The following is a 23,860-nucleotide window of genomic DNA, read 5'->3' on the forward strand; positions in this document are numbered from 1 at the left end:
GATAATGTTTTTAAGGTGATTATCCACCTTTACAGGTATGACTAGAAAGATCTATATATAACAAATGGTTCCTTCCACATTGGATATATTTCACTCTTCAGAACAGATACTCCCATTTTCTTCATCAGCTGAGCTGTCTGAAAGATTTTCAAAAGTACTTTATTGCTAAGTTGAAATGTATTTTAATGTGCTTGCCAGATGTCATGATACATAAATATAAACAGGCAGAAGCTAAGAGAGAGCTGTGAAAACTAGGTAAATCATTTCCTTTTGAATCACTTCCAGTACGAGTGTCCTATGAACAGTACAGAAAGTAGAGGAAACATCATTCCTCAAACATAAGGCCAAGTACTACCTTAAGGTGAACACAAATAAAACCACCATTTAAAAGTTAACAACAGGGACACCTGGGTAGCTCAGTGGGTTAAGCCTCTGCCTTCGGCTCAGGTCATGATCTCAGGGTCCTGGGATTGAGCCCAGCATTGGGCTCTCTTCTCAGCAGGGAGCCTGCTTCCCCTTCTCTCTTTGCCTGCCTATTTGTGATCTCTCTCTCCCTCTCTCTGTCAAATAAATAAATAAAATCTTCAAAAAAAAAAAAAAAAAAGGTAACAACAATCCTTCACAGGGTGTGCCTGAGTGGCTCAGTTGGTTAAGTGTCTGGCTCTTGGTTTTGGCTCAGGTCACAATCTCAGGGTTGTGAGATGGAGCCCTGAGTCAGGCTCCACACTCTGCAGATGTCTGCTTGAAGAGTCTCTCCCTCTGTCCCTTGCCCCACTTAAGCTCATTCTGTCTCTCTCTCTAAAATAAATAAATAAATCTTTAAAAGTAACACTTCCTCAAAAAATTAAACAGAATTATCATATGATCCAGAAATCCCACTTCTCAGTATATATCCAAAATAACTGAAAGCAAGGACTCAAAAGATATGTGTACATCAACGTTCCCAGCAGCATTATTCACAACAGCCAAAAGATGGAAATGACCCACGTGTCTCAACAGATACACAAAATGTGGTACAACCTTACAATGGAATATTATGCAGTCCTTATAAAAAAAGGCATGACATTCTGACACAAACGAAAACATTGATGAACCCTGAAGACATCATGCTAAGTGAAATAAGCCAGACACAACAGTCAAATACTATTATTCTACTTACGTGCAATCCCTAGTCATATTCATAAACACAGAAAGGGGAATGGCTGAGGGAAGAGAGGTATGGGGAGTTATTGTTTGACAGTTTCAGTTTGGGAAGACTAAAATGTTCTGGAGATGGATGATGGTGATGGCCGCATAACAATGTTAACGTATTTAACACCACCATACTTAATGGTTTAAATGGTAAATCTTACATTATCTATATTTTACCAAAACTTTTTTAAAATAACCAAGCAAGAATGATGGCCAAACTTTTGTGGCAAAAATCTATCAAGAAAAGTGGTAGGAGTCTGTAACAGACATGCTTCACTGCCATCCTCCACAGCCTAGATGACTTACCTGAAGATCAAGACCTCAGAATAGGAGGGAGGGACATGCCATTTTCATATTGCTACAGATTTACACCAAGCAACTGAAGAAGATGAATTATATTCTATAGGAGATTATTTACTAAATAATGAATGGGCTCCCCTTCCCAACAATTAAATCAGAGAAAACCAAGCTCTTCCTTCCAGTTTCCAATGGAAATAACAAGATTGAAATAATCAGTTGTACTTCTAACAGGAAGCAGAGTGGATCCTAAGAGTGACTTAAACTTCCCAAGTTTAATACTGTAGCTCTGCAATGGGAAACAGCAAGCAATAATAATAATAATAATAATAATATATACAAACTTCTTTCACGGCTCTAAGTGATCTGTACATGTTACCTAACCTTTATGAGCTTCATCTGAAAAATAGGGATAATGCTTACATCTACCTTGTAAGGGTTGTTTGAAGATCTTAAGAAGTGATATATATAAAACACTGATTCAGTGCCTAGAATACATAAATGCTCAAGAAATAAATATTCCCTCCCCTCCTGCCAGGCACTAGTATCTGAGGCCCTCTACACCCCTGGATCAACCCCTCAGGGCTATGCTGATGTTTTGGCCAGCAACCTATGGCTCCTCCCTCAGGCCCCAGCTGTTTCTCTCAGTTCTACTTGTTTCACTCCCGGTTTCTAAGAGGATTCTGTCTATATTTAGAGATAATGCCCGTACCAACTGCGGACTCAACAGGTGCTTGGGAGGGCACTTGAGCTCTGAGCAGTTTTCGATTGTTTTCCAGCGTTAATTGGTTCTGACTCCACAACTGGCTGCCTTGACTTCTACAAGGAAAAGCGCCACCTAGGTACAGTACTTGGCAGTACACTAGACTAAACAGGAGTGTGTTCACAGATCAAACCCTTAGCTCTATTATGTGGACCCCAGAAGATTTGTTAAATCCCCAGGAGCAATAAACATTTATAAACTCTACAGAAGTACCCCCATTAACCCAATATTCATCTAAATCACTATTATCAGGGTTCCCGGGTGGCTCAGTGGGTGAAGCGTCTGCCTTCGGCTCAGGTCCTGATCCCAGGGTCCTGGGATCCAGCCCCAAGTCCAGTCCAGAATCCCCCACACAGTGGGGAGCCTGCTTCCCCCTCTGCCCCTCTACCTACTCATGCTCCCTCTCTCCCCACCTCAAATAAATTAAATCTTTAAAATAAATAAATTAAATAAATCAATATCAGACCTAAGTTTCGACCAATTCATGATGATTATACTACAACGAAGATTAGGAGAAAGGATATGGCATGTAGAACAATCAGGCAGTGAAGATTTAAAGAAGCCATCCAACAGAGCTGGGTCTGAATGTGGCTTTATTTACCAGCTCTGTGACCATAGTAAATTATTTAGCCTCTTCATTATAAAATAGGAGATAACCCTGAGGATTAAGTTAAATGAGATAATGCATGCAAAACAAACTTAGCACCTTGCCTAGTCCACTGTAAGAGGTCAATAAAGAGCCACATTATCACTAGTGAAGACATTCCTTGCTTTGTTCAGTTTTTTTAAGATATAAGAAAAGTAGGGGCGCCTGGGTGGCTCAGTGGGTTAAAGCCTCTGCCTTTGGCTCAGGTCATGATCCCAGGGTCCTGGGACCCAGCCCCACATCGGGCTCTCTGCTCAGCAGGGAGCCTGTTTCCTCCTCTCTCTGCCTACCTCTCTGCCTAGTTGTGATCTCTGCCTGTCAAATTAAAAAAAAAAAAAAAAAAAAAAAAAGATACAAGAAAAGTGACAATTTAGATCATTACTTTCGGATCTTTATAGTCTAATACTGCCATCCAAGACCTAGCCAGAAATATAAATGGATAAATTCCCAGAAACCTTAGGTGAGTCAGCAAAACTTAATACCCAATAAATAAAAAGATTAACACTGACTATTTATGAACACTTAATGGTAACTACAATTTCAAAATCAGCAATCTTTTATCTAATACCACTCAATATTTGGTCTGGAAATCCAAGTATCAAGAAGACCAATGCAAAGATCATAACCCCAGAAATACTTTCCCACAGTATTTTCAAGTCACCTTTATTCAAACTGGAAAGTATAAGGCAGCCTGATAATCTGATATCAGCATCAAGAATTTCTTGAGGCAGAACCCAAACTCTCCCAGGAGCATAAAATCAGTAGCAGATGGTACATGAACATTTCTCAGTGAGAAACTGCAATTCTAACAAAGTATAGATAACTTCGATTTTATCAAGGCTTTTCATCACCTTTTAGTCTACATGAAAATAAACTCTTGGTCCTCCCCCCAAACACCCTGAACTCTGCATTATCACTGACCTAACTCATCAAAGCAAGATGCCTCCTGTTGGTGATATGCTCTCCCCTGCTTCATTAACCACAGGTATATTTCATACAGTAACCTAATGAACACAGGAGAAATAAATACTACAGGCATGCTTCATCAATGAAACGGACTATAAATGATAGCCGAATTATTAAAAGAACAGCTTGCACTGCTCAGCAGAGGGACCAGCCTGAGAAAGATCCACCTTCCAAAAGAACCCAATCATCCTGGATAAATTAGAAGAAAGATGCCACTGTAGTCCACCTACCTTGTACTCTCAAACAAGATCTACCCTTCCGCTTTAAGACCAAACCACATCTATTTTATTTCTCTACTACCCTTTCTTTACCTTATTTTCTTTTCCGTTCTCCCTCCATTCCTAAAAATGCCTTTCTCTTTTTTTCAAATCCCACTTTGCCCCCCAAATCCTAAGGACCTCGGACACCCACGCAGATGACCTTATGCATCCCCACTGCATTCCCAATTCATTGTACTTCTCATCCCAAATGACCCATTCTTTCATTCTTTTCGATCTCGTTGTTTCTCAGAATCCAATACCCCACACACGCTCACACCAGAGTCCCCCTTTACTCCATTGTTTCCCCGGCCTGTGCCTCTGGAAACCCCCCAACTCGGACCCGTGTGCTTCGGTCCGCCCCATTGACCCCAGAAGCCTTTCACCATCTGGGTACTCCAGGTCCCAGAAGGCTCAAGTCCCCCTCCTCTCCACACCCCAACCCCCAACAACTACCCCCTCCCCCGTGCCCTCCCTCAAGCCCGCTCTTTGCACCTCTATGCCCCCCTCTTATCCCCCACCAACCCCTCCACCCAGGACCATCAGCCTACCTAGCCGGCGCCCCCGCAGTTGCCGCGTCCCCCCAGTTCCGGGCTCTGCGTCCCGGACGCTCCAGGGTTTGAGAAGAGGAAAGGAGCTCCTCCGTCTCCTTCTCCTCCTCTTCTAGAGCGGCCGCCGTCGCTGCCGCGCTCCTCCCCCAGCTCTCCCAGAGCCGGACGCCGCCCCGCCCCCACCGCCCCTTTCCCCGCTTCGCCCGGGCGGCGGGCTAGGGATCGCAGCCGCGGCTAGGGGCCGGAATGCCGGCGGATCCACACCGACCTCGCCGGGGCTCGCGCTGTTCGCCCCGCCCCGGAGCCCGCTCGGGCGCGTGCGCGCCAGCCAGCCAGCGCACAGGGCGCGTGCTCGCGCCGGCGCGAACCCGGCGCGCCGAGCTCGAGGCCGTTGCAGCCAACCGGCGCGCGAAGGCCCGGGCGCGAGGCGGCCGGCGCGCTGGGGATCTGCGAGTGGAGAGGCGCGGGTCGGAAGGCGGGTTCTAGTCCGTCGGGTTACCGCTCCTCTCGTGACCCAGTCCCTCGCGCCTCGCACCGCCCGCCGGGTTGGGCGCCTGAGTTCAGGGAGCTCGGGCGTCGCCGGGAATTGGGGAAAACGAGGAAGAGTAGGGATTGGAGGAGTGGGGTCGGGAACAAACTAGATGGGAGTAGGGACGGCTGAGACCAGAGCTCACGCCCACGTGCACAGCAGCCCAGGGCCAGAAAGAGCGGAGCGGCGTCGGGAGGAGGGAACTGCGCGCCCGGAGGGTGGAGGGCCCTGGCTGGAACTGCCGGAAAGAGCCGAAAGTGCCCCGGAGATTGCCGAAGGCGGACGCCTCGAGGGGAACGTTGCGAGGGGCTTTGATCTCTAGGTCCCAGGAAGGACTGGCTGTCTCAAGAGGCCTTGCCGTTAGCGGCCCACGACCGAGCCCCGAGGACTTCCCAGCACTTTCTCCTTTCCCTCCTCCCCAATCCAAGTTTGACTCCAAAAGGCCATTTCGGAAGCTCCTGGACGTCCGGGCTTCCCGACCGCTCAGCAACCTGGGAGTCCGTAGAGGCCGGTGCAGGGTCGGGGACAGGACAACCTCTGGAATCACTTGAGGATTCTCTACCTCGTCCGCGGGACACACTGCCCATGCCCATTTCTGAGTTGGTTTTCTAGTCTGCTCAGCTGTCTGCATCCGTCATGCGGTTGTGGGCAGTTGGGCCGCCGATGAATCCTGTTAAATACTCTTAGGGCTTCGTGATCAGATTCCCAACCACCCCAGGACCAGAACCATCTCTAGTATTTGGCGCACCTTTTGGGCCTGTGCTGGGCTTGTGTGAAGTACTCACCCCACCGTCAGCTGATCTGTAATCAATTAGGAGTGGCCAGAGGCTGGGGATTTAGATAGTTAACAAAGAAAAGATTCATTAGAATCTGCCCCATGTTCTTAGCTTTTGAGGCCAAAGTGTTAAGGGCTCTGGACAGTCATCAGCGACAAGCCTGAAAGTGTACATGAGTGTATACAGCTAGACACCATAGGTACAAGCTTGTTCACGCTTTCGCTATTGAAGTCCCAGTACCTGTAATGGAGTAAGATCTCTCTGAAGTTATCTGGTCCTTTGTGTTTAACTTTGCATGGGGCTGGAGAGTCAAAAATACCCTGGAGCCCAGTGACCCCTGGCTAATAATGCCTGATCTAATCCAACCATATTATTTACAGATCTAAAGAAACAAAAGACAAGGTCAACCAGCTAGTTAGGGCATTATGCCCTTTGTTGCTTACTATTGAATCTTTTCTTAAAGATTCAAATACGTACTTACTATTGAATATTTTCTCGAAGATTCAAAAAGCAAACTCTCCAAATATCTGTGCTCTTTTCATTCGTTAGATTCATAACTACCCAATGAGTGGTAGGCATTATTCTAGGTTTTGGGTCACTTACAAATAATTTGAATAAAACATTATCCCCAAGGAGAGTATCCAATTGTAAAGGAGGATAGAAGCTATTAAATAATTAACGAAAATAGCATGTAAATAAGTGTTGAAACAGAAAAGCGCAAAGTGGTGTAGGAACACAGGAATGAATGACTAATTCTTCCACAATTTTCCTTCCTTCCCATACAGAGTAGAAATGGGATGATATGGCCTTGGTTAATGGGGAACTTCATGCTGAAGAATGGGACCTGAACCAATAGGATTTAAGATCTTTTCCATAACGACAGATTTCACCTACCAAAAGTTTTTTGGAAAACACCTTCAGTGTAGGGCCTGTTGGTGCTGCAAAACCAATACACTTTCTTTGGGAGGAAAATAAAGTCTATTCTTGGAAATCTTACAGTGTTGGGAAAGACATTCATTCGATGCCTTTCCTAAGAGAGCCCATGGTCTAATGGGAGACAGTTTTTATATATGGATATCCCATATGTAGATATGTATGTAGAAGGGAGGTGAATTAAGGAGCATACCTAGGCCCAAACTATGAGAGCTGTCAAAACATCACTGGAAATCTAACACTATGGAGAATATCCTATATAACAAGTCTCTAAGGGAGAGTTCTGAATGTGATTGAAAGGAATATTACGCTAAGTCCCTGGGGAAGCAGTAGGTGCTTTCAAAAAAGAATTTTGTGCGTTTGTTTGGTTTTCCAAGCCACAGTCTTGTTCTTTTCTTTCACTTGGGACAAATTCTCTGCAAAAAAGAATTTTACTCAAAAAAAGAAACAGTCCTTCAAGAAGGAGGGTGGGTCACATACATGACTTGCTAAGTGAGGTTTGCAAGAGGGATCCTGCAACTCATGGACTGCCTTCATCCATTCTCCATGCCATACTCTCTCTCCAAAGGCACTGAATAAATGCTTCAGAAATATCTTTTGGACCTGCGTTATAAAGATTAATTTTGTCATTGTTCTTTACATATACATTTTCCATTTTGTATGCCGTACTTCACAATAAAACAGTGATAATTGCCTGCTTTGAAATGATTGCAAATTATTTAAAGTCTATCTACTAATTATACTGGAGGACAAGAAATGCTGTAATAAATTCAATATATAAGACTTGTTACATACTTTGAAAAATATGAAAAAAACAACCAAATTTCTGAAAAGATTAAAGTAACTGCTAAGGATTACAAAAGATCATTTTGAAATAACACTGCTGTGTCTCAGTTCAGCCTTAAGGGAATCAATTTATCCCAGGTGACCTAATGACTTCGTGGCGAAATTAGAACTAAAGAAAAATCATAACGTAATTTTCACCTTGGCAGATATATTTTGCAAATATTAATAAGACCTAATTTGATATGTTTGAAATAGATCCTGGAGAGGGGAATTTTTCTCATATTTTTGTTTGAGTTGAATTTTTGGATCTGAAGTGATTGATTGCCAGATTCTCTATTTTTATTAGGAAAAAAAGGCTGAATTTAGACCGAGAGACACGAAAATTTTACTCATTATCCTGAAGATGATAACTAATGACTGTAATTAAGGAACATGATCTTTTAGAAGTCTCTTGGCCAAATCTGAAGCTCCAAACAACAGGCACAAAGACCACCAAAGAACATCTCATAGGGGTGTACTTGTCCCTCTGATTGCCCCACTTCTAATACCTAAGAATATTCACTTGGGCAGTCCAAACTGTGTGTCTTAGAAAATTAGTTTCATGGAAAGCTAAACAGATCTGAAAAAACTATCCCAGCTCCAAACATATTTGGGAAACACTGGGTAAAATAAAGTGAACCTGGTTTCTTTACTTCCCAGAGCATTTAACATGGTAATGTGCTTTGTTAATAATTAAATGAATGCCCTATATAGCATATAGCTTTCGCCCAAGGAAATATTTTCTCCCTAAGAGACTTCTGTATGGGATTCATGTTTCTCTGAGCACTCATTTTCTAAAGTTAGGTTAAGGGGCACCTCGGTGGCTCAGTTGGTTAAGCAGCTGCCTTTAGTTCAGGTCATGATCTCAGGGTCCTGGGATGGAGCCCCACTCCAGGCTCCGTGCTCAGCAAGGGAGCCTGCTTCTTCCTCTCCCTCTTCCCCTGCTTATGCTTTCTCACTCTCCATCAAATAAATAAATAAAATCTTTAAAAAAATAAAGTTCTATTAAAGGGGTTTGATTAGGTTAGCATTTCTTATTTTAGAAATAATAAAATGGAGGTACAAAGACATGAGTAACATAGTCAAATTTAGCTGTGTATCAGATGTTTATGGCTAGGGCTGGTCTTAAATTATCAAAGGTTGAATTGTGATACCACAAAATTAGTGGCAATGTCAAAACAAAAACTCATATTTGAAACAGTTCAGCAAAAGTGCCTCATAAGTATGTTAAAAACTTGAATTTTACCTTTTTAAAAAATATTTTATCTTTTTAAAAAAAAAGGGACACCTGGGTGGCTCAGCAAGCTGAGCCTCTGCCTTTGTCTCAGGTCATGATCTCAGGGTCCTGGGATAGAGTCCTGCGTCCGGCTCTCTGCTCAGCAGGGAGCCTGCTTTCCCTCTCTCTCTGCCTACTTGTGATCTCTCTCTCTCTTTGTGTCAAATAAATAAATTTTTTTTTTTTTTTTTTTTTTTTTTTTTTTTTTTTTTTAAGATTTTTTTTTATTTATTTATCAGAGAGAGAGAGGGCGAGAGCAAGCACAGGCAGACAGAATGGCAGGCAGAGGCAGAGGGAGAAGCAGGCTCCCTGCCGAGCAAGGAGCCCGATGCGGGACTCGATCCCAGGACGCTGGGATCATGACCCGAGCCGAAGGCAGCTGCTTAACCAACTGAGCCACCCAGGCGTCCCTAAATAAATTTTTTTTTAAATCTTAAAAATATATATATTTTAAAAAGATGGGGCACCTTATCAGTTCAGTCAGTTGGGCATCCAGCTCTTGATTTCAGCTCAGGTCAGGATCCCAAGGCCTCAAGATGGAGCCCTGTGTCACTTGCTGCACTGAGCAGGGAATCTGCTTGAGATTCTCTCTCTCCCTTTCCCTCTGTCCCTCCCTGCCCCACCATCTCGCTCTCTTCCTCTCTCTCTCCAAAATAATAAATAAATCAGGGAGCCTGGATGGCTCAGTCAGTTAGACACCTGCCTTCAGCTCAGGTCATGATCTCAGAGTCCTAGGATTCAACCCCTCATCAGGCTCTCTGCTCAGCAGGGAGTCTGCTTCTCCCTCTCACTCTCTCCCTGTGCTCTCTCTGTTCCTCTCAAATAAATAAATAAAATCTTTTTCAAAAATAAATAATAAATACATGTTTAAAAAATAAAAGTGAGGGGTGCCTGGGTGGCTCAGTAGGTTAAAGCCTCTGCCTTCGGCTTGGGTCATGATTCCAGGGTCCTGGGATCCAGCCCCACATCAGGCTCTCTGCTCAGCAGGGAGCCTACTTCCCCCTCTCTCTCTCTGCCTGCCTCTCTGCCTACTAGTGATCTCTGTCAAATAAATAAATATTTTTAAAAAAATAATAAAAGTGAAGATTTTATATTTTTAAGATTTTATTTACTTTGAGAGAGAGAGAAAGTGAGCAAGCAGCTGGAGGGGCAGAGAGAGAATTCCAAGCAGACTCCACACTGAATCCAGAGCCCCACACAGGGCTCGATCCCATGACCCTGAGAGCATAACCTGAGCTGAAATCAAGAGTTGGTTGCCCAACTGACTGAGCCACCAAGGTGCCCCAAAAGACTGTTTTTTTTTACGTAATCTCTCCATCCAACAGGACTAGAATTTACAACCCTGAGATCAAGCATCCCATGGATTACCACCTAAGCCAGGGGCCCTGAATTTGATCTTTAGTCACTTTGTGTCTATGTGTTAGACCCATAACTAATACTGATTTATTGTAAGTTCATTCATGGAATTTCAGCATGTCCTTTCATTTACATAGTCTTTCATCATTGTTTTAAAAATTGATAATGCTGGGGCACCTGGGTGGCTCAGTGGGTTAAATGTCTGCCTTCAGCTCAGGTCATGATCCCAAGACCTTGGGACCAAGCCTGCGTTGGGCTCCCCACTCAGTGGGGGGCCTGCTTCTCCCTCTTTCTCTGCCCCTCTCCCTGTTTGTGTGCTCATACTTTCTCCTTCTCATTCTCTCTCTCAAATAAATAAAATCTTTTTTTAAAAAATTGATAATGCCAGGCACCTGGGTGGCTCAGTGGGTTAAGCGTCTGCCTTCAGCTCAGGTCATGATGTCAGGGTCCTGGGATTGAACCCCACATCTGGCTCTCTGCTCTGCGGGAAGCCTACTTCCCCAGCCCTGCCTGCCTCTCTGCCTGCTTGTGACCTCTCTCTCTCTCTCTCTCTGTCAAATAAATAAATAAATATTTTTTAAAAATTGATAATGCCTACCCTCTGTAAAATATTTTATGGTTCATAAAATGTTCTCAACACATTGTCTCATTGATTGTCTCAAAATCCCTGTGATGTACTGGTTATCCCCAGTAACAAATGAAAAAGCGAAGGCTTTAAATTGTTAAATAACACGTTCTGTTGTTTGCACTGTTAAATGTCCTGTTATTTGCATGGTGAGAAAACAGCCCCTGCCTTCAAGGGGCTTTGTTTTGGTTAAGGAGACAAGACTTACAAGCAGGAGACAGAGAATGATTATATGGCAACTTGTAAGAAAATGCTTGATGGAACGACCCAAACTAGACAAGAATGCTGAAGGAACTCAAGGGGGAAAGATTACTGGAGATGGAATTAATCAGCGAGGGCATCGTTTAGGGATAAACCTTAAGCTGGATGTAAAAGCAGTATAAAGATTTGGATTAGCAGAGAGGGGGAAAAATTGCAGGAAAGAAGAGTGACATTACCAAAGGCATGAACATGAGAAAAGGAACACACTGATGGAAAAGAATTAGAGTTGGAAAGGAGGTAGGTCTAAAATGATCAGTCTCTTAGCTATGCAAGAAAAGTACACTGCTGAGAGGCAATGAATTCCCAATCATTGAATATGAATAATATGGTACCATGTGGCCAGAAATAGCAGCTATTTGCTTTCCTATCCAAATTATGCAGAAAAGCAGTAAATTTACGCTCTCTGCTATGGGCCCCATGAGTGAAAATGAGAAAGTATCAAGAGAAGCCAAGTCCAAACTGGTGGTTATGGGTATAGAGGGAGAGGTAAAGGAGTAACAATGAGCCTCACTGGCCCTCAGATCTGTGCCTTGGAAACATACGAATAGAAGACATTTATTTCCCCCATATCCTGCCTGTTCCTTTCTTTACATTAATTCATCTGAAAGGTGCCTGACTTATTGGTGCTAGGAAAAGTGTCCCTTCAGGTGGTGCTTGCTAGCCAGGCTCTTGTGCTAACTCAGTCACCACCCAGATGACAATGTTCCCCAAAACCTTTCCCACCCCAGAAAAGGGACTAAGGTAGGGCACAGAATGGATTTAAAATGATTCCCTTCCAACTTTCCCACACAGAGCACTGTTGAAACTTGTCAGTGAGGTTTAAATCCAGAAAAATCAAAGGGGACACTAGAGTTATAATAGTTAAAATAGGGGTACCTGGGTGGCTCAGGTTATGTATGGTCTCAGGGTCCTGGGATTGAGCCAGATCGGACTCTCTCCTCAGCAGGGAGCCTGCTTCCCTCTTTCTCTGCCTGCCTCTTTGCTTACTTGTGATCTCTCTCTGTGGAATAAATAATAAAATCTTTTTTAAAAATAGTTGGCAAATAAGCAAATATGGGCTATGGAAAGGGTGGATGAGAAGTGACGAAAAAGAAGAGAATTGGGAAGGAAAGGAAAATGAAAATAAAGGGAGCAACAAATTACTGAAATGAAATCCCTTTCAGCAGGACCCTATGAAAAATTTTCACTGTTGTGGTTCCAAACCCACCTTCACAAAACAAATGAACAAAATCAGGCAGTTGAACATGTTTCAATCTTTCACAGTGACCAAGAGAAAGATGGCAAGGAACACAAAGAGAAACCAACAAAATCAGCTTCTTGGGATGTACATTTCAAAAGCCAAAAGCTCAGTGGCATTAAAGTGTGTTCAAGCAAACCTCTCACATGAGACAGACTGCCCCAGAATCCCCCGGGGAGATCAAATGACATTTAGGAAACATGCTTCCTTTGGAGCTTGCCCTGAATAACACCCAAATCCAACTTCACAGCTGTTCTTTCCTTCCCAACAAAAGGGGAGGACTGAATTATGGTAATGAACCTGCTAAAGAGGTACCATTACCAGATCCTTACAAAAAGGGAAGGAACCTATTTGACCCTTGCGACAGCCTTAAGGCGCCATCTGCAGTTCTTAGCTAAAACTGCAATAAACCCAAAGCTCCCGCTTCTTGTTCCGACCACAAAACAAGAGAAAACAAAGACATACTAAATTCAAGTCAGGGAGTCCTGGAAAGCCGCCTGGGTCCTAGAGTAGATACAAGCGTAGCTTTAAGACACAGTGCCTAGGAAAAGATCTAAGGGCCTTAGTTGGCGATAAGCTCAATGAGCAACCAAAAAAAGCTAATAAATTCTTAGACTGCTTGATTTAAAGGATGATATATTGTCCAGACCTTGAGAACTTAATAGCCCCACAGTACCCCGTTCTGTCTGAACACATCTGAGAATTGCATTTAGTTCTGGGCACAATTTAAGAGCAATATTGACAAGAGCCATAAAAATGTTCATACCCTTTGACCCAGTAATCCCACCCATGGGAATTTATTCTGAAAAAATTCAAGAGAATAGATGAATTAGAAACATGAAGATATTGATGCAGCATTCTTTATAACAACATATATATATCTTAAATGTATCCCAAAAAGGGAATATTATACAGCATTAAAATATAATGACAAGCTATTTGAAAAAATAAAACAAGAAACATAGAATGCTAATGCATGCTACAACATGGATGAATCTTGAAAACACTAGGCTAAGTGAAAAAAAAAAAGCCAGACACAAAAGGAGACATTGTATGATTCTATTTGTATAATGTGTCCAGGATAGGCAAATCTGCAGAGACATAAAGTATTAGTGGTTGCTAGCGGCTGGGGAAGGGGAGAACAGAGAATGATCACTAATGGGTACGGCGTTTGTTTTGAGGGAGGCATAAAATGTCTGGAATTAGATAGTGGTGATGGTTGTACAACCTTATGAATATACTAAAAACCACTAAACTGTATACATTAAAAGGATGAATTTTTGCCAACAATGAATCAGGGAACACCTAACACAATACAAAAAAAAAAAAAAAAAAAAGAATGAGTTTTATGGTATGTGAATTACGTCTCAATTAAATACTTGTATGTCTTCATAGAAATATATATATACACACACATATATATGTCTTCATAATAATATATAAAATGCGTATGATTCAGTGAGGGGGAAAGCCATACCAGATTGTGTCCTTGATATGATTCAATCATGTAAAAATTAATTATGTACATTTATGGATGAGGACTACATGGGAACATGAAAACACGAAAACAGTTTAATGTAGGTGAATTTTTTGTGTGGGCAGGGGGAGGTGGGGGCCATTATATGGTCTCTCAAGCAATTGAATATTTTATTTTCTTCCCGGGGACAGTGTCCACAAGAGGGCAGACAGAAGATGACAAAACAGAACTATTTAGAAAAAGCCTTAGCTGAAAAGTTAAAAACCCAGCATCCAGTATGGAAAGCAATCTCAAAGGTCATCTAAGTCTGGCTTCCTCATATCATGAAGAAAAAGTGAGGCCCGGAGTGGTAAAGCGGCAGGCTGGTCCCACAAGAAGTAGAGGGAGCAGCCCATCTCCTCACTTCTCCATCTGTCTCTTTCTACCAAACTGCAGTGCACTTCCACAAACAAGGCAATGTTTAAGACAGAGAAGGGAAGATTTAGAGGGGTAGGAAATGAAGGGCAAGTTCTTATCAAGAAAGGGCTTTTTTGGGGTTTTGTTCTTTGTAACAAGAGATAGCAGATCTAGAAAGAAATTACAGGGAAGCAAATTTCAGTCCAATGAAAGAACTTAACAATTAAGGATGCCCAACGGGTGAAACAGGGAGCAGATTTCCAATTGAGTCAAAAGCTGAAATAGAAATCTTTGAGGAAAGCTGTTCTCAAGATTCTGCACTGAACAAGTACTTGGCATAAAGGTCTGCTCAATTCCCTTCCAACTCTTTAAAGGGTCTATACATTTTTTTAATTTGTGGAAATGGGAGAATATGAAATCACTGGATTTTATTAAATCTACACAGGTAGAGAATAAGGAAGACCTCACACTTCCTAATGTCTTAGGTTTATATAAATATATAATTATTTTACAATGGATTACTACTTTCAGCTGATTTTTGCTATGTCAGTGCTTTGGGAAGGAAGATGAAATCCAAATATGGTTTAACCAGTCTTTCCTACTGAGAGGTAAACATTCTTTAGTCTCTTTCTCACTTGTTACTTCTTAGTGCCCCAGCCCATCCCCACAAAAATCTCTCTTGTGCAAAACGAATCCACAGTAACATGACCAATGTGGCTTGGCTAAGAGCTGGGTGTGAGATGGCCAGGCTTTAACACCTGAGAAAGTGTAATACCTCTCTGTTCTTCATAGAAGGACCGAGACTCCAGATGTCAGGGAATAGCATCCCTAATCGAAATGAATGTGCCAAAGGATGACAAGAGATTTCTACAAGAAGAATCTGCAAGTGAAAAGGGCTGTCTTACAAGCAGTTTCCCAGCTCCCTTCCCAAAGATTCATTTCACCCTCAGAGTTGTCTCACTCTGAGGACTTCTACGATCACAACTGGCCCAGATGAGCTCTGCTCCATTTTGAAACTATAGCCCAAGAACAGCCAAACCCAAACCACTTCCCTGGTTCCTGATAAACAGCTAAAAAAGGCTGGAATTTTTCTTAATTATAAAACAAGAGAGAGTCTAGGAAAGAATGGGTGAAGAAGCGGGACTGCTAGGAACCCTACCATCAACAACACAAACCAATCCATCATTCCTATTTATTTCTTTCTAACTGTTATCTGTGAGCATTACAGAGATATGCAGAAAATCAAGAGGAAAACTTTTTAAAAGTAGAAAATATACTATATACTCTAAGAAAATTCAGCCTTACAAGTAGAACCTTCATTCCATACCAGTTAACTCCCTAGATACTCAAGCCCTATTTCCTTATGTGGGCTGAAAAGGGGAAAGTATCACACTGAAGTATTTGTCCACTCTACATATGGTAGCTTCTTTATCCCAGCAATCCTCTAAAAGTATATACTATTGTTGGGGTGCCTGGGTGGCTCAGTAGGTTAAAGCCTCCGCTTTTGGCCTCTGCCTATGATCTCTGTCTGTCAAATAAATAAATAAAATCTTTAAAATATATATATAAAAAGTATATAGTGTAGTTTAACTTGAATCTAAATGAAATCTTGGAAGAAAAAAAAGTACATACTATGGGGCTCCTGGCTGCCTCAGTTGGTAGAGCCTGAGACTTTTAATCTCAGGGTCATGAGTTCAAGCCCCAACTGGGCTTAGAGCCCCGTTACAAAAAAAAAAAAAAAAGTACACACTATTATCTCAATTTTTAGAGGAAACTAAGGCTCTCAGAGACCAAAGAAACCCAGGATCACAAACAGCTAGAAAATCATGGAACCAAATTCAAATCCTAATACTAATCCTTCTGATTCTAAAAACCTATGGTTAAAGTCAAAAGACAAATCATAGACTGGAAAAAAATATAACACCTATGACAAAGGCTTAAAGTTGCTAACAAATAAGGATACCAACAAAATAGATTTCATAAAGACAAGTAGGAAAATAAGTTTGTTTTTGCTTTTTTAAATTTTTTAAAAAGATTTTATTTATTTATTTGACAGAGAGAGAGATCACCAGTAGGCAGAGAGGCAGGCAGAGAGTGGGGGGAAAGCAGGCTCCCTGCCAAGCAGAGAGCCCAATGCAGGGCTCAATCCCAGGACCCTGAGATCATGACCTGAGCTGAAGGCAGAGGCTTAACCTCTGAGCCACCCAGGCACCCCAGGAATGTAAGTTTTTATAAGGGAGATAAGACTTTCAGGCATTCACTGAAGAAGAAATGCAACAACCCCCCAAAAAAACTTGAAAAGATGCTGAACTTTAGTATGAGTCAGGGAAAGGCAAATTAAAGTAATCAAATACTATTTCTCACCTATCATCTTGGCAAAAGTTTAAGAGCGGTAACAGTCCATTTCACTTACAAGGAATGGACCAGTTTCTTACACTGTTGGTAGACGTGTAAACTGCTATAATCTTTTCCACAAGTAACCCGATACAGTATCAATGAAAATTTAAAATATACATTCTGGGGGTGCCTGGGTGGCTGAGTTGGTTGAGCATCTGACTGGCTTAGGTCATGATCTCAGAGTTCTGGGACTGAGCCCCAAGTCAGGCTCAGCTCTCAGCGGGAGTCTGCTTGTCCCTCTCCCTCTGCCCCTCCCCCTGCTCAGATTCTCTCTTTCTCTCTCAAATGAATAAATAAAAGTTTAAAAATAAAAATAAAATAAAATAGGGGCGCCTAGGTGGCTCAGTGGGTTAAGCCTCTGCCTTCAGCTCTGGTCATGGTTTCAGGGTCCTGGGATTGAGCCCCGCATTGGGCTCTCTGCTCAGCGGGGAGCCTACTTCCCCCTTTCTCTCTGCATGCCTCTTTGTCTACCCGTGATCTCTCTGTCAAATAAATAAATAAAATCTTTAAAATATATATATAAAATATACATTCTGATTGACCTTACATTATCACTTATCAGACTCTACTATCAAAAAAACCAAAAGCACCAATACACACATTTAAAGATATTTATTGTAGCATTGTTCATGTTGAAACAACAGAAACTGCTCATTGATAGTTCCTATTTGAGTAAATTAAAATATAGCCATATTTTTCTAACAAAGCTCATAACAAAATTTGAGAACAGTAAAATTATTTTCCAAATCAAGTAAAGCCCTTAATCATTCTTTTGTTTCTTCTTTATAGACTATTTTTAATATGTTTACATTTTGCAGAAATAGTACTACATATCATGTTAGTAAGTTACTAATCAATACCCTATGAAAATGCCTCATTAAAATTCCATGTGATAATCTGACAAATTGTGTTTTTCAGAAGAAGTGTATCAATTTTTGGCAACTTTAAAAAGATGTAAAAGTTAATTTGTTCTTAAAATCATGGCATATAAATTCATTGACAAAATTATTTTTATTTTTTTAATATATGAATACAAAGAAAAAAATCTACAAATTTCATTCTTCTCCATTGATCAGACCATATTTTGTTTTAGTCTGCAAGAAATACTAGCCAAAATAATTCTACTTTTTAAAAAAATATATATACCCTACTCAGCATTAATTTCCAGGAAAAAAATAAAAAGCTTGAGGCATGTACACAAACACAAAAGAAGAGCAAGAAAGCTAGAGTAAAGGTTTAGAATTTTAACATCACATTCCTGTTCTCCAGTGTCCCTGTGTATCCTAGACTATTTCTTCCACACTTGGCTGGTTATATAGGAATGAAATAAGACCCTGTTGACATGCTCCTGGTTCCCTAGGGTTTCCCCAAAGTCCCCATAAAGGCATATGAGATATAAAATCATGAATTTTGGAGTGCCTGGGTGGCTCAGTGGTTTAAGCCTCTGCCTTCAGCTCCGATCATGGTCTTGGGGTCCTGGGATCAAACCCCAAATCAGGATCTCTGCTCAATGGGAGCCCGCTTCCCCCTCTTTCTGCCTGCCTCTCCACCTACTTGTGATTGCACTCTGTCAAATAAATAAATAAAATCTTAAAAAAAAATTTTTTTTAAATCATGAATTTTCCCATGAGTCCCCATAAAACAATGTCATCTGTCCCTTCTCCAATGTTCCAGTGCACTCTATTTATACTTCTTACGACACTTAGTTCAAAACACTGAAGGAGGCGAACTTTGAAATCTGTGTCTGTTGTATATGCTATATCTCTCACCAGACTGTAGGCTCCTAGGCAGCAGAGCATGTAGTTCAGAGTCATACCCCGAGTCTGGGGTACACCTGAGAACTCAGCCAGTCCAACCACCCACGTAAAATCTGAGGGCTCTCTACAATACTTCATTAAGCAGAGAAGTTTGCGATGGGGGTGTATCCCCATCCCATGGCAGCTTGTTCCTTCTTGGGAAAAGTGTAGCTCCTAGTAAAGCTCTCCTCTAAATGGAATTAAGATATTTTTCTGAAATTTTTAAATTTAACCCCTCTCTTACCCATTGGTAATCTGTAGAATAAATCAAACCCCTTCTGCACAGGACAGCTTGCGAAATGGTAGAACCTTCATATTTTTCCTTCAGATCTCCTAACTTTGGGAAAAAAAGAGAGAAGGAAAGAAAGAAGAGAGAGAGAGAATGAAAGAAAGAAAGAAAGAGAGGAGGGGAGAGGAGGGGAGGGAAGGGGAGGGAAGGGGAGGGAAGGGGAGGGAAGGGAAGGGAAGAAGTTGATAAAACAACCTTTCTCCATCACTCATCAGCGTACCAGGGCAGAGCATGGTAGTATATTCTCTAAAAGATATTTTACTGGTTTTATAATATGCCTTTCATTTCACTATCTGATTTTAAGAAGAAATTGTCAGGAATACAATAATGAGAATTCAGAAATTTGCAACATAAATACATTCTTCTACACAAAAGCTTTCTTACCCCTTTAAGTTGTTGTCACCCCCACTGCAAGCAGACAGTTTCTTTAATGCTACTGGGATGACCCAAGTAGGCAAATCTGGGCTGGGACAAGCTGCTTCGTTCTGCCAGAAAGAGTCCATCCACAAGGGGAAATTTCTTCTCACCTCCAGGATCCCCTGGGCTTTCTTGGCTGACTTAAGACTTCATACGCAGCCTGAATCTCCAGGAAATGCCTCTCAGCCTCCTCGGTCCGGTGCCTGTTGTGGTCAGGGTGCCAGATCTTTACTAGCTCCCGGTATCTTTGATGTATTTCTTCATTTGTTGCCCCCTCTGAGAGACTCAAAACCTTAGGGAAACAGAAGCTGACAGATTAGAATTCCATAAGTTTCAGAGTACCTGAGCCTCTCCTGCTTCTTTGCTAAATCAGGCTGTGCTATCTCTGGAGTTGGCTTCTACTGGCCTGAGAGAAAGGCCCAGAGCCTCAGATTAGAATTCCAGCATGGGCTAGCCTGGATCTCATGGCAAGAACCAAGATTTGCCTTGAATCACAGCAGCCCATTTTCTAACCTGGGACTTCACATCCCTGACAAAGCTCTCCTCCTTGCAAGAGAAATAAGCATATGTTTCCACCAAAGACACATACGAGAATGTTCCCAGCAATTTGATTAGAATGGTCCCAAACTGGAACTAATCCAAATGTCCATGGAAAATGGAGTGGATAGATAATGTGTAGTATATTCATACAATGGGATACTATGAAACAATGGAAACAATTTATCTGCATGCAATAAAATGAATAAATCCCACAAACATAGTGTTGAATGAAAGAATTCAGACATGGTGTGTCTAGCTGGCTAAATTGGTAGAGCATGTGACTTTTAATCTCAGGGTTGTGAGTTCAAGCTCCATGTTAGGAATGGAGCCTACTTGAAAAAAATAAAATTATATATATATATATATATGATAAATAAAACAAAAATAAGTTAATTTTAAAAAGAAAAAAAGTCAGACATAAAAGAGTACATATTGAATGATTCCATTTATCTGAAATTCAAGAATGGCCAAAACTAATCTATGGTAACAGAAGTTACAGAATAGAGGTTCCCTCTGAGGGATGCAAGGGAAATTTCTTAGTGCTGGATATGTCCTATACCTTGATTTGAGTGATGGTTACATAGATGTATAAGTATATAAACTTTATATACTTTATATATATCTCAATAAAAGTTAAACAATATAAATGTATCCTTTTCCCACTCACTGTTAGAGCCTCTGAACCTTCACTCATTGCACACAGAAGCCCAAAGAAACCAGGACAGCCTTCTAGGGCCCGACCCAGCAGACATGAAAATAGTACTTCCACATAAGGCTGCATCATTTCCAATAAAGCTTAGCTGAACCCCCAGAGCTGTCCCAGCCAGGAAAGAGAGGGAACAAGGCCTTACCTGGTAAGCCAGCTGGCGCTTCTCATCCTGAAAACTGCTAACAAACTTATAGAGCTTCTCCCATTCCTGGAAGTTGCTGCTGCTGAAGCGAGGATCCCCCATCAGCAGCCTCCATCCCCGGTAAGGCAGAAGGAGGACAGACTCCATGAGGGGACCAATGAGGGGAAAGAAGCTGAACCAACTCAAGAAGGAGCCAAGGGTTTCTGCTACATAGCTGAGGGTGGCAGCTGTGTTGCAAAAGGCACTGTAGGCTAGTGGACCTGTGAAAGCCAGGTAAGCCAAGCCCAGACGATAGAGCCGAACGCTGAGCGTCTCTGACCCAATGGAAGCTTTATAGCGGCGATGCTTCTGGGCTGTAATGCTGGCAGACAAGCTAATAGGCAGAATGGCTATGGGGCGGCCATAGAAGAGAGGGGAAGTAAGAAATGCTGCCCCTAGAGTATTCTTAAAGTCTGTGGTCTGGTTGCCAACAGCAGCCACCAGCAAGACCCCTAAGCCAACTGCCAGTGGGAGGCCCACAATATAGAAGTTGGCCATGAAAGAAAGGCTAATGAGAGCTACCAGGCCAAAATAGATGCCCACTATAATCTGGGCAACAAAGCGAGTAAGACTCAGAGGGGGTGTCCTCTCTTCCGATCTCTGCCTCTGTCCCTGGGTTCTGTTGGCCTGAGCTACAAAGCTTGGGAGCTTCCAGAATTCCCAGAGCCAGCCCAGCCCACCACCCCCCAGGGTAAGCATCCAGAGCAGTGCATGACTGTCCCGCCCCAGGTACAGGTGGTGGAGCCCAGCAGGGCCCCCTACAGCCCAGAGGGCATAGGTCACCAAGAGCCCCTTGGCCATCCTCTAGAGAAAGGGTGTCAGATCAAGTTCAGTGGCACCTCACGTTGCCCAGAATGCAGAAATCTGGGGTCATCTGTGAGAGTCAGAGTCATGGCTGTCAGGGTCCCAGAGTTATCCTTAGACCCTAAGAGATGGGAAAAAGCAGTGGTAAGACTATATCCAGATCCCAACCCAGTAAACCATTTCTCCTTCCAATGAGAATCAAGTGCAGATCTTCCTGAGTGTGCCTGAAATGCTGATTCTCCCATACCCTTTGGTCTGGCCCATCAATTCTGTCTTCTTTACAAGCATAGCAACTCCAAATTTAGGAGTAAAAATGTTTTTAGATGCTTTCAGTTGTGTAACTCAGCACATGGACAAAATAGCTGCAGCTTAAGTTTCAGACCACCGATGGCTGGAATGGCTTATGGGGAATGGAGTGAACAGGAGTGAATAGAACGCCCTTCTAAAGTTCCTACACATTTTGAAAGTCCTCTGCCCCTCCCAGCGCTCCTCGGCGTCACACTACGGCAGCCCTCAGACACATGGCCGAGGTTTCAGCCCCTCTCCAGCCTTCGCATCACTCCAAGCCATGCAATCTTCCCACAAGTCACACCTGAAAGAGGTCCTGAGGTCCCTCCAATTAACAGCTCTGGAAAACTAACATATTTTGACCTAGACCCTGGCACCCCGCAAAGGCGGACTTCAGTCTCTGCAAAGAGGTCTGATGAACACCAAACCAGACGCCAACATGTGCCTGCCAGTGTTTCCCCACTACGCAGAGCGGGCCTCAAGACCACCAGCCAGTTACCCGCTAGTCCCAGGGTGGACGGCCCTACCTGGGTACTTCGGCTCCCAGACCCCGTCAGACCAGTCATTTCCTTTAACTAGAAAGTCAAAATGGCCCCTCTCACTCCGTTCCCACTCGCATCCAAATGAACTTTGTCTTTCTGCGTTTGCTGTGTCACGGAAGTGGGACTGTCCGGGTCAGGCCCCTCCCTAAACACCCTTCTCCACCCCGCCCCAGACTCTGCCGGATCACCTTTCGGCCTCTGGGCTCCTCTCGCCCGCCCTTTGGGGAGAACTAGGAGTAAGCCTTTCACCGCCTCATGCAGCCTCCCGCGGCTCAAAAGGGCTGGCGCAGAGCGGCACTCCAGGCCCTGCGCGCCCGCACCGCGGTACAGCCACCACGAGGTGGCGCTGCCGCCTACGGAAGGGCGGGGTCGGGCGGGTCTCCACACTCACCTTGTCCAATTACCCGGGCAAAGCCTCCCAGAGCGGTTCACTACATACGCAGAAATGGGCCTCGACGCCCCTTTCCACCCCTACAGATGAGAGGGTGACTTGTCTTTCACCTCAAGGTGCGCTCTCTTCCTACTCAGTTGTCTTTCAAGACCGCCTTGCGTAGCTCCACTTCCAATTCCTCTAAGGCTGACTCCAGCCCCCAGAGTTTGCCTCATCTGCCCCACCTCCAGGCCTGCCAGTAAGGCGAATTACATCTAGACCTGAGCCTGAGACCTGAGGGGCCTCCAGATCTTGCGGGAGCCCCAATTCCGCTGTATCCTGAGGCCTATGGGCAAGAGGCAGAAGCAGTAGCAAAAACGGATATGGGGTGAGGGGCGTCCCAGCAGAAGAGCAGAGCGAGAGCGAGGCCGCCGCACCAGAGCAGTCTGCCTTCCTCCCGCCTCGATGCTGGGAAGGAGCAGGGATGCAAGATGCCTTCGCTTCACTGCCCTGGGCTCCAATCCCTGTTCTGCCCAATGACCTTGGCCAAGTCACGCCGCTTCTGGGGCCTGTAAGGGGAGGGAAAAGCTTGGATCTCCAAGGTCCCCCAGCCTTGACTCCAGGGCAGGGTGGGCCTGGTGGCCCCCACGGCCGTCTCCTCCGCGTACCGGACAGAGTGCTTCTGTTCCTCCACACCGCCAGCCCCCCAGCCCTTATCTCGGCCCCGGGCAGAGACCGCGGCTCGCCTAAGGCGCCTTAGGGCTCACTGAGGGGCCAGGGCTGGGAGGGGCCCCAAAGCGACGCTTGAGCCGCCCGCTGGGGGGCGGGGGCGGAAAGCCGCTGAATAATGAATGAGACTTAATTGGGCCCGCTCTGCGAGGCGGCGCGTTAAGCTGGGCAAACAGCTCGGGCGGCGGCGGCCGCCGCTGGACAAACAAACTCGCTCCCGGCGCTGGAAGCGGAGTGGGGGAGACAGCGGCGGAACGGGGAGGGAAGGGGTAGGCCGGCTGGCCCCTGGGCCGCAGCGCGCCGCCAGCTCTGAGGCGGGAGGAATCCAAGACTGCCGGGCGGCGCTGGCCTCCCAGAGAGTGGTGGTCGGGGACCGGGCTCAGGGTTCGATTTTAGGCAGCGCGGGCTGGGTGGGGAGAGAAGCACATTGTGCGGT

General features: G+C 43.9%; 2 protein-coding genes across 4 annotated transcripts in view; both read right to left on the minus strand.

Moving 5' to 3' along the window:
* SPATS2 (spermatogenesis associated serine rich 2) overlaps positions 1-4,968 on the minus strand; it is a 146,039-nt gene extending 141,071 nt beyond the window's left edge. Inside the window, exon 1 of the mRNA XM_059185446.1 lies at positions 4,672-4,968. The gene's annotated coding sequence lies outside the window, so the exon portion shown is untranslated. The remainder of the gene's footprint in view (positions 1-4,671) is intronic.
* Positions 4,969-17,356: 12,388 nt separating this feature from the next.
* DNAJC22 (DnaJ heat shock protein family (Hsp40) member C22) lies at positions 17,357-22,600 on the minus strand. 3 transcript variants are annotated; one of them, XM_059185452.1, is made up of 3 exons: positions 22,514-22,599; positions 20,653-21,616; positions 17,357-19,553 (listed from the first exon to the last, which is right to left on the minus strand). In XM_059185452.1, exons 2-3 carry the CDS (start codon positions 21,490-21,492, stop codon positions 19,368-19,370), a joined length of 1,026 nt encoding a protein of 341 aa, XP_059041435.1. In that variant the 5' UTR covers positions 21,493-21,616; positions 22,514-22,599; the 3' UTR covers positions 17,357-19,367. The 3 variants fall into 3 exon arrangements, with proteins under 3 accessions (XP_059041435.1, XP_059041436.1, XP_059041437.1); XM_059185453.1 differs by lacking the exon at positions 22,514-22,599 and adding an exon at positions 22,311-22,432; XM_059185454.1 differs by having other exon boundaries at positions 19,443-19,569; positions 22,514-22,600.
* Between the last annotated feature and the right edge of the window lie 1,260 nt (positions 22,601-23,860).

This window comes from Mustela lutreola, chromosome 8, assembly GCF_030435805.1.
Source record: "Mustela lutreola isolate mMusLut2 chromosome 8, mMusLut2.pri, whole genome shotgun sequence".
NCBI classification, from domain to species: domain Eukaryota; kingdom Metazoa; phylum Chordata; class Mammalia; order Carnivora; family Mustelidae; genus Mustela; species Mustela lutreola.

Excerpts from the sequence above, each read along its gene's own strand:
- DNAJC22 (XM_059185452.1), bottom strand. The coding sequence starts at position 21,492 with ATGGCCAAGGGGCTCTTGGTGACCTATGCCCTCTGGGCTGTAGGGGGC. Across the intron at positions 19,554-20,652 it reads AGCGCCAGCTGGCTTACCAG|GTTTTGAGTCTCTCAGAGGG; the intron begins GTAAGGCCTTGT and ends TGTTTCCCTAAG.